The sequence below is a fragment of the Camelina sativa genome, chromosome 11, assembly GCF_000633955.1.
Source record: "Camelina sativa cultivar DH55 chromosome 11, Cs, whole genome shotgun sequence".
Classification (NCBI taxonomy): Eukaryota; Viridiplantae; Streptophyta; class Magnoliopsida; order Brassicales; family Brassicaceae; genus Camelina; species Camelina sativa.
Genome location: NC_025695.1, coordinates 38526287 through 38536408, shown reverse-complemented (window position 1 = coordinate 38536408; position 10122 = coordinate 38526287). Strand labels below are relative to the sequence as shown.

Genomic DNA, 10122 nt, shown 5'->3' with positions numbered 1-10122 from the left:
TGCTTCCTCTGCTGCCTTTTGCCTACCACTCTCAGTTTTGATCCGCGCCTTCATTGAATCAAGACACTTAAAACTCAGCCTTTCAACACATTTAACCAGGCTATATATAACTAATCATAAGTTTGCACTGTACCTGGGAGCTGAGTCTGTATCGTCCTACTAATTCGATGTAATATGGAATTAGCAACACCAACCGGACGATATCATCCATATGTTTAGCATCGGGTAAGGAAAACTTGAAAAGCAGCACCTTCTTGTGCTTGCCAGGGTGTTGGTCAGATATATGCATCGAGATGAAATGCTTCCCATACTTATCCACAGCGTTGTCACCAAAAACCTACACAGTTCCATTGCATGCATGCCCGAATCTGGTTAGTTATAGTATCATCGAGATAAATAATGAGCAACGTTAAGCCAAATCGATAACAGCAAATTAAGGGTTCCCATTGGAAGTGATTGATTTCCCTATTTAACCACATAGAGATACAAATAGAGGATCAATTACCATATCCTAACTAACTCCAATACTGACCTATTAAGGTAACAATGGTTGAAGGCACTAAAGGCACTAAAGCTTCCTTCCAACATATCTTACACTCACTGGAAAACAATAAGACCCATTCAAGTACACTCCCAAACGTTTGCAAATTCAGACTAAACTCAGAAGAGAGCTGCTAAATTCTGACTCTACCATTTCTCACTCTGGTAAAAACTGATTCCTTCTCACAATATCACTCACCACTGAATACACAGATACGGTCAGTTCTACTATATAGCTTATAAGGAGGTATCATCAATCATCAAACAAAATGGAGAATTCTTATAGAGAAAAAAAAAAAAAGAAGATGAAAACTGATCTCACCAGATCAAGCACAGAGTCAGTGATCATATTAGCAGCTACTTCCTTGGATTCAGAGATCACAGCTAACTCCTCTGACACCCATTTCCTCCCAAAAGGAAGAATCAAAGCAGATCTCCGCAAATCCTTCGTCTCCTTTATCATCGTCTTCACAGCCTTCTTCCTCACAACAGCCAACACAACCTGATCCATAGTTTCTTCATTCATATAAACCTCAAAAGTAATCTCATCTTTACAAGGAACCACCAAATTAAAAAGCCTAGAGATGAGATCGTGTCTGCTCTTAAGCTCCATCGTAGCTAACAATCCATGGCAATACTTACGACCACTGGCGTAGAATTTGAACACATTCAACGATTCTTTCAACAACAATGGCGAATCCTCTCCTTCACTAACTCCTAACAAACTGAAATTCTTCTGGAATATTGTATCCTTGGAAGCGAATTTAGCCGCCCAAGCTAACGCGAGCCTCTCGTTCTCACGTTTGCCGACGAAGTAGTTGATCGTGAGAGCGATTAGGAAACAGACGCAAGCGATCTCCACCGCGTACGACTTGGTCTTCTTCTTCATCAACGGATCAGTAGTACTAGTATTATTTTCTTGAGCTTCCGAAGAAGTGTTGAGATCTAACGTCTTCGAATCAGCATGAGTAGTGATGTTTTCTGTAATCAATGGCGGCGATTCAAGTGTCTCTACCTCCGTCGGGAGTCCTTCGAACTCGTCTTCATCCCAGTATTCTAATGGCGTGGACTGAGGCTCGGTGTCTGATTCAGGGATGAGATCGGGTTCCAGATCGGGGAGTGATGAGTGAGACTGAGTGATAAGAGGAGGAGGAAGGGAGTGGTGAAGGTGAGAGGTATCGTCGGAGACATCGTCGTCTTCAGCATCGAATCCTTCGAATTGAGAAGCTACGAGAAGGTGGTGATGAAGGAAGAGGTAGAAGATGAGAGCCAAGGAGATAAATGAAAAAGATCGGCTCATTCTGCAAAATAATAAGTGACTCTTCCAACTCTGTGGTTTTAAAGTTGAACTTATTTGGGGACAAATGTTAAACACAGTAAGTAGTATCTATGCACAACAACAACTGTCACTATACAAAAGGAGCTAATACAAAAAGAAAGGAACATACAATACAAGGAAAGAGTTTTGTTTTTTTCTATATAAGTTGAACAGCTGCGATTGATGGGATTTTCTCTCTGAGTTTCTGAGTGACTGCTACTCGAACTGTCATGACTCCAGCAGCAGGTCCTGTGATTCTTATCTTCACTATCGGATCTTCAATCTCCACCAGTTCAAGCGATCCATCTGTTGTTCCGATCAAGTACGGCCTGATTTCTTCCAGTACCTAAACAATATATATATATATATATATGCCCACAAAGCGTTGTTAACACCACAAACATAAACTCCACAGGATTAAAGACATGAAGATTTACTTGCTAATAAATTCACAAAAAAGGCCCATACGCAAGCACTAAAGATATCACAAGAAACAGAATGTCCCTTTTGCTAAATTTGTAGTCTCGGTTTAATACAATTAGCATTTGCAAGTAGCAGACATTTACACAGAGTAGGTAATAACAGAACCACATATGCAGAGAGCAACCTAGAGCTTATACCAAGACTAGTCTTCTCAATGGTTTCCTTGTTCAATTCATGGGGCGCACTAGACCAAAAATAAATGGATTGAGCAAGTGATAACACAAAGCCACATGTGCAGAGAGAACATAAGCTAGAGATCAAATGCCAAAATCTAACCTTTTCAATGTTTTCCTCATTCATTTCAAGGCCAGTCTCTTCATCTGGAACTGCTTCCACAGCAACTATTTCAGGGATCTTTTCCATTAGACGACGCTCAATACCCATCTTCATTGTCATAGTAGAACTAGGGCATGATCCGCACGCTCCCTGCAGCTTAACTCGCACAATGTTTCCATCGATCTCATGTAACGCCACATTACCACCATCAGACATAAGGTATGGTCTGATTTCGTCCAGAACGCTCTCTACATTTTCCTCCGTTAGAGGTACTTCCAAGATTGGGCCTGGGGTTGCTACTGCCTGTACAACTGCAAAAGTCCAGAAATCAACCATAAACTTAAATACATATTTCTCCTGGAGAAGATAGACACACAAGAAGCCACGAATACATTCAAATCTATGAAAAATGTCCAAGTTTGGAGAAACGTTGTAACCTTATAATGTCTGACAGAGAGATGGGACCAGAAAAGCATTTGTTCACAAACTACAGTTGAAATATAATCCTAAAGCAACCCAAATAAAAACAGATGATAGCCATACGAAACGAATTATTTCATGTCAAAGCACGATGCAATCACAACACCAAACTTGACCTTCCAAAGTTTCAAGGAGACTAGTAAGCCAAGAAAAACATCTGATTCTGTCAAAGTACTAAAGCATGTATCTACAACAAAGTCTCTGTTAGTTCAATAGAAATTTCAAGATTCATACGATTTGTCTTCAGAAACTACAGTCGAAATTTCATTTAACATAGAATTTGTCCCCTAGTGACGACAAAGAATGAATAATAGAATCAACATCGAGATATTCGTAATCTGACCTTTGGATCGTCGGAAAAGCTGTCGACTCGATAAAGACGTAGATGGTAATCCCCGTCGAGGCCTAGCTACGAGGAGACCAAAACCGCGTTGCGAGCTCAAACTCTGCAAAGTTTCGAATCAGAGACATCGATACAATTAGTAATACTAACAAAACAAGCGTGAGAAGAACAAAGAACGGATCGAAAATTCCAAGGAGGGGGGGAAATCACCTGAGCAGAAGAAAGAAGACAAGAGGAGGATGACGAAGAAGGATCTAGGGCTTGTAGCGGCGTCCTGGAAATGGCCGCCGGGTTTAGCGCCGCCAGCAATTGCATATCTCCTCCTCCAGTCGATATACGATCGCGAGATTTCTGATGACCTTTTTTATCGGCGTCCTGTCTTAGGCCCACCCAATGTTTGTTTAAGCCTGACCGGGATAATTTTTCTTTAGTAGATATACTTTTACGATTTTTGATTATAAAATGATTGAATTTTCTTTTTAATTTAATATATAGATGTTACAGTGTTATTATATATATTTTTATATTTTGGTTTATTTGCAATATAAATAATATTTTTATTGATATAGTGTGGGTTAGATTTGAAAGAACCATTAAAAATTGTGTAGTTTACTATAATAGTATTAATATTTTTTAATAGTTTTTATTTTTATATTAAAATTAAATTTTTGGTATTTTTTTTATTAATCCATTGAGCATACATAATTTAGTAACTTAGTATCGTAACTAAACATTTGGAGATAACAAAGGAGATGAAACAATTTGAAATATCATACTAGAGATTTATACTTCCATTTAACTCATCATTAGGTTTGAAGCTGCGGTACACCGCAAATAAATTTTATTTTTATTATGTTTTAATATATTTTTTATTAAATTTTTAAGTGTTAGTTGAACCGGTATACTATTGTTTTCTCTTTGACGTGTTGGTATATTATGTAGTTCATATAATAAATATGGATATAATTGTAACTTGATCAATCCCAAACTATGTTTATAAATATATATGTGAAATATAAAATAAGTTAATAGTTTTAATGTTGGTTTAATAGTTCAAATCCGTCATGTTTTAAACCATTTTTGTGATGGATTTAAATATTTTTAACCCACAGAAAATCATTCTACAATACTATATTTAAAATATTTAGACTTGCGCAATTGCATCCGCCCAATGCACTTTGGTTTAATTGATAGACCGAAATGTGGATACTAATTAACATGTGATATATTGCGGTATAACACCTTTTGGTTCAAAACATAATTTATGATTTCAATGTTATACTATATTTTTAAAAATAAAAGTTTGTATTTTATATATTTGATGTCATTTACTTATGATTTAATTTAGAATATGGTTAAATTTTAAAAATAAAAGTTTGTATTTTATATATTTGATGTCATTTACTTATGATTTAATTTAGAATATGGTTAAATTTTAAAAATAAAAGTTTGTATTTTATATATTTGATGTCATTTACTTATGATTTAATTTAGAATATGGTTAAATTTTAAAAATAAAAGTTTGTATTTTATATATTTGATGTCATTTACTTATGATTTAATTTAGAATATGGTTAAATTTTAAAAATAAAAGTTTGTATTTTATATATTTGATGTCATTTACTTATGATTTAATTTAGAATATGGTTAAATTTTAAAAATAAAAGTTAATTTTTTTTATATATTTGATGTCATTTACTTGGTTTCATTTAAATATATTTTACTTTAGAATCTAAAAGGTAAAACAATTAAATATCTTTTTAATCGATGTTGGATCTTTTTAGTGTATTTTCGATAACTCTTTTATACCCTTGTCAATTTCAATTAATCATCTTCTTAACACCTAATTGAGTGGCAGTTGTTGTAAATAAAACCATAATTTTGGACATATTAAATTTTGTATTTCTCTTTTAATAGTATTAAGATTAAGATATAGATCAAATTATTTAAAACAAAAAAATTGAAATCAATAAATTTCATTTAAATTATTCTTACAATATAGAAACTTCCTTAAGATCTTTGAAATACTCTCAATATTTTTGCAGCTTCAACTTTAATCGAACAACTTTCTTCATTTCAAACTCTTCCTGTAAACTGATCGTCATGCGATCATGGCAAGGAGCCGAATCCCAAGTGTTACTATGTGTATCCATTCACATGAACCCTCTACTTCAAGGGTCTTTTTCTTCTCTGCTTTATTGAACTCCACCACCTACTTTTCGATTCTCCAGAATGATATGGTGGAGTTACTAAGAGATTTAATCACCCGGTGGAGACAATAGCAATAAAGAACATAAGAGTGAATGACACTTATTGGATCCATTCTTAGCAAGAAATAGCCGCCAACCTTATTTGGTACTTACTCTTTCAAAGCGGATATGTACCATAACTTCTCTCGCATGTGCATCTGTTATTTGTTCAATAGATATATTTTTTTTGCTCATTTTTTTGCCACATATGAAGGAGCTTCCAAGTCACCACATAGGAACATCGTCATCGGATTATCAGTTGGTGCTTTGGTTCTTGTGCTGCTATTAGCAGTAGCTAGAGCGTATGCTTTCATGTAGAAAAAGAAAGCAAAGAGTGCAAATAATCAAAGCCGATATGTACCATTAGTTCTCTGGTAGATTAAACTAGTCTCACACACAGTTTAATGATATATTATAGGTTCAATATAACTTGTTTTCTGTTTTTTCTTTTACCACATATAAAGCAGCTTCCAAGTCACCAAATATGAACATTGTAATTGGATTATCAGTTAATGCTTATATTTTTATGATTCTGCTTAAAATTCGCTTAAAATCGCTTAAAATTAGCTTAAAATATGCTCAAATTGTGCTAAAAATATACTTAAATTGTGTTCAAAATGTGACATAATGATGAACACTCAAATTGTAGTACCCTAGAGGTACTAACATCTTCACAATTGTAGACTAACTTCACAATTGTAGTTTGTGGGGATCAAATCTAGATAAGACTCTAGACAACACAATATATTATTAGGGTTTTGAATTAAGCTAAACAAAAGAGATTAAATTAAAGATTGCAATGCAATTTAAAATACAAGAGGTTTGTCAATTCAATAAAAATAAAAGCTAGGCTTAGGGTAATTTTCAAGAAATCAGGAGAATCATATTAATTAATTAATTAGAATTCAAATTAAACATGGTTCTTGAACTCAAAACACAAAGAAAAATCCAAAAAAAAGGAAAAAAAATTCGATCAAAAATTATTTAAGGAAATCAATAACATTTTGGTGAATACCAATTAAAGATTATCGTTTATTGTTTTGTGCGCGTTTATAATACGTAGATAAACCGTATAATTAGACATCTAATGATGGAATTTGATATTGGGCTTCTAGGGCCTTCTTCTCTTCGGCCCAACACACATGAATAGCTCCCAAATTTCTCTTCTTCTTCTTTGTTCTACGCTCAGCACTGACCTTTCTTCGATTCGTTCCAGTGAAATCACCAAATTTCCAAACCTTCGAGAGAGAGAGACAAAATAGCGAGATTAAGAAATGGTGAAGGTGCGAATGAACACGGCGGACGTCGCCGCAGAGGTAAAGTGCTTGAAGCGTTTGATAGGTATGAGATGCTCCAACGTCTATGATATATCTCCCAAGGTAACAAACTTCTTGAATACGCCGAACATCTTCAAATCCCCGCCACCAATTCGTTGATTCGATTTCATTTAGGGCTTAATATTTTGATTTTGCTCCGATTTGATGTGCAGACGTATATGTTCAAGCTCTTGAATAGTAGCGGTATCACAGAATCTGGAGAGAGTGAGAAAGTTTTGCTTCTTATGGAAAGTGGTGTTCGTTTGCATACCACAGCTTATGTTCGGTAAAAAGCTTCATCTCTATTCATCTATGTTTTCAGGTTTTGGATTTGGGAGGTAGTGTTGATTTTTTTTTCTCACAAATTGTGTAGGGATAAGAGTAATACTCCCTCTGGGTTTACTTTGAAGTTGAGAAAACATATCCGGACTAGGAGGCTTGAAGATGTACGACAGCTTGGTTACGATAGGGTATGGTGGACTTTGGAGTTTTGTTTTTGGTTTGCTTCTATTGCGCTGTTTTGGTTTTAACTTTTGTTATTGGCACCAGATCATCGTCTTCCAGTTTGGGCTAGGTGCTAATGCACACTATGTTATATTGGAGTTGTATGCTCAAGGAAACATAATTCTTACTGATTCTGAATATATGATCATGACACTCCTCCGGTCACATAGGTTAGTTGAACTTCTCAACTTGCTGCTTCGAGATACATTTCTGTGTACCTTAATTGGTGTGGCCTTTTAGTGAATTATTTTATTTTTATTCCTGCAGAGATGACAATAAGGGTTTTGCTATCATGTCTCGTCACCGTTACCCTATCGAGATATGTAGAGTTTTTGAGAGAACCACTGTTTCAAAGCTTCAGGAATCACTTACTGCTTTCTCGCTTAAGGATCATGAAGCAAAACAGATTGAGCCAAAGGAGCAGACTGGTGGCAAAAAGGGTGGGAAGTCAAATGATTCTACGGGTGCCAAACAATATACCTTGAAGAATATCCTTGGTGACGCTTTAGGCTATGGGCCACAGCTCTCAGAGCACATTATTCTGGATGCTGGTCTAGTTCCAACTACCAAACTTTCAGAAGACAAGAAGTTAGATGATAATGAGATTCAGTTATTGGTTCAAGCGGTGATCGTTTTTGAAGATTGGCTTGAAGATATTATAAATGGTCAAAAAGTTCCTGAAGGTTATATTCTTATGCAAAAACAAATTTTGGCAAATGACACGCCTTCTGAATCAGGAGGTGTTAAAAAGGTCACTATTTTACTCTTTGCCCCTTCATTTCTATTTTATTTGACAAGGACAATGGATTTATATATTGTATTTTTCTTTTACCTGGTTGTCTGCAGATGTATGACGAGTTCTGTTCAATCTTATTAAATCAATTCAAATCAAGAGTCTATGAAAAGTTTGAAACTTTCGATGCGGCTTTAGATGAGTTCTACAGCAAAATTGAGAGCCAAAGGTCTGAACAACAACAAAAGGCAAAAGAAGATTCTGCCAGTCAGAAACTCAATAAGATTCGCCAGGATCAGGTTTGTGATATTGATATTTATTAATGTACTGGGTTGGAATTTCCATTTCCATATATTTCTCTGTACCTTTTCTCCATCTTTACTTATCTTAATTGCAATGTTTCTGTACTCATGGTGTAGGAAAACCGTGTTCAAATTCTGAAGAAAGAAGTCAACCATTGTGTTAATATGGCTGAATTAATCGAGTACAACTTAGAGGACGTAGATGCTGCCATATTAGCTGTTCGTGTAGCCCTTGCAAAGGGTATGGGATGGGATGATCTAGCTCGCATGGTTAAAGAAGAAAAAAAATTAGGAAATCCTGTTGCTGGACTTATTGACAAACTTTATCTAGAGAAGAATTGCATGACCTTGTTGCTGTGCAACAATCTCGATGAAATGGATGATGATGAGAAGACGCTGCCAGTGGAAAAGGTGTTAATCTCTCCCCACATTGATTGAATACACAAAGATCATCTTCTTTCTTGTTCTGACATATAGGGCATGATATGTGGTTTTTGTAGGTGGAGGTTGACTTATCACTATCTGCGCATGGTAATGCTAGGCGCTGGTATGAAATGAAGAAGAAACAAGAAAGCAAACAGGAGAAGACTGTTTCTGCTCATGAAAAGGCTTTTCGAGCAGCTGAAAAAAAGACACGCCACCAGCTTTCTCAAGTAAGCTTCCAAGTTCGTCGATGTTAATCTTGTTTATTGTTTTCTTTCCCGCAGTCAACTAATCATATGTATTCTTCTTCTTAAAGGAAAAAGTGGTTGCAACTATTTCACATATGAGAAAAGTCCACTGGTTTGAGAAATTCAATTGGTTCATTAGCAGTGAGAACTACTTGATCATCAGTGGTCGTGATGCTCAGCAAAATGAGATGATAGTTAAACGTTACATGTCAAAAGGAGATCTGTAAGTTTTCATGTACCGAGTTATTTGGTTAGTCTTTGTGTTGGTATCAAATATTCAAACATTATCATAAGTTTCTTTTCACCATGCTTTCTTAGGTATGTACACGCAGAGCTTCATGGAGCATCTAGTACTGTGATAAAGAATCATAAACCTGATCAGAATGTACCACCTCTCACTTTAAACCAAGCTGGATGTTTTACAGTAAGCAAATTCCTCTACCATTTTAGTTGTTTGAATTGTGTGAATATGGTGCAATGTCTTGATGGCAAACATATGGATATAATTCGATGCAGGTTTGTCATAGTCAGGCCTGGGATTCNATGTTAATCTTGTTTATTGTTTTCTTTCCCGCAGTCAACTAATCATATGTATTCTTCTTCTTAAAGGAAAAAGTGGTTGCAACTATTTCACATATGAGAAAAGTCCACTGGTTTGAGAAATTCAATTGGTTCATTAGCAGTGAGAACTACTTGATCATCAGTGGTCGTGATGCTCAGCAAAATGAGATGATAGTTAAACGCTACATGTCAAAAGGAGATCTGTAAGTTTTCATGTACCGAGTTATTTGGTTAGTCTTTGTGTTGGTATCAAATATTCAAACATTATCATAAGTTTCTTTTCACCATGCTTTCTTAGGTATGTACACGCAGAGCTTCATGGAGCATCTAGTACTGTGATAAAGAA

The 10122-nt window shown here is 35.5% G+C and overlaps 4 protein-coding genes across 4 annotated transcripts in view; 2 read left to right on the top strand and 2 right to left on the bottom strand.

The window, feature by feature from the left end:
* Positions 1-2011, bottom strand: part of LOC104728749 (uncharacterized protein At5g49945-like) — a 4103-nt gene extending 2092 nt beyond the window's left edge. The window contains exons 1-3 of the mRNA XM_010447692.2: positions 863-2011; positions 134-337; positions 4-48 (exon numbers count right to left, since the gene is read on the bottom strand). Coding sequence (XP_010445994.1) covers positions 4-48; positions 134-337; positions 863-1840 — 1227 coding nt within the window. The 5' untranslated portion in view covers positions 1841-2011. The remainder of the gene's footprint in view (positions 1-3; positions 49-133; positions 338-862) is intronic.
* LOC104725499 (nifU-like protein 2, chloroplastic) lies at positions 2009-3858 on the bottom strand. Its single transcript, XM_010444170.2, has 4 exons — positions 3651-3858; positions 3441-3543; positions 2618-2928; positions 2009-2204 (listed from the first exon to the last, which is right to left on the bottom strand). The coding sequence occupies exons 1-4, from the start codon at positions 3753-3755 to the stop codon at positions 2016-2018; spliced, it is 708 nt and encodes a 235-aa protein (XP_010442472.1). The 5' UTR covers positions 3756-3858; the 3' UTR covers positions 2009-2015.
* LOC104728748 (nuclear export mediator factor NEMF-like) lies at positions 6868-9800 on the top strand. Its single transcript, XM_010447691.2, has 11 exons — positions 6868-7068; positions 7179-7291; positions 7379-7475; positions 7555-7679; positions 7777-8260; positions 8356-8541; positions 8662-8955; positions 9045-9197; positions 9284-9438; positions 9534-9639; positions 9732-9800. The coding sequence occupies exons 1-11, from the start codon at positions 6964-6966 to the stop codon at positions 9798-9800; spliced, it is 1887 nt and encodes a 628-aa protein (XP_010445993.1). The 5' UTR covers positions 6868-6963.
* The window catches only part of LOC104725498 (nuclear export mediator factor NEMF-like), a 3785-nt gene continuing 3484 nt past the window's right edge, over positions 9822-10122 (top strand). Inside the window, exon 1 of the mRNA XM_010444169.2 lies at positions 9822-9979. Coding sequence (XP_010442471.1) covers positions 9852-9979 — 128 coding nt within the window. The 5' untranslated portion in view covers positions 9822-9851. The remainder of the gene's footprint in view (positions 9980-10122) is intronic.

Excerpts from the sequence above, each read along its gene's own strand:
- LOC104725499 (XM_010444170.2), bottom strand. The coding sequence starts at position 3,755 with ATGCAATTGCTGGCGGCGCTAAACCCGGCGGCCATTTCCAGGACGCCG. Across the intron at positions 2,929-3,440 it reads GCTTTTCCGACGATCCAAAG|TTGTACAGGCAGTAGCAACC; the intron begins GTCAGATTACGA and ends GGACTTTTGCAG. Across the intron at positions 2,205-2,617 it reads ATGAGGAAAACATTGAAAAG|GTACTGGAAGAAATCAGGCC; the intron begins GTTAGATTTTGG and ends TATATTGTTTAG.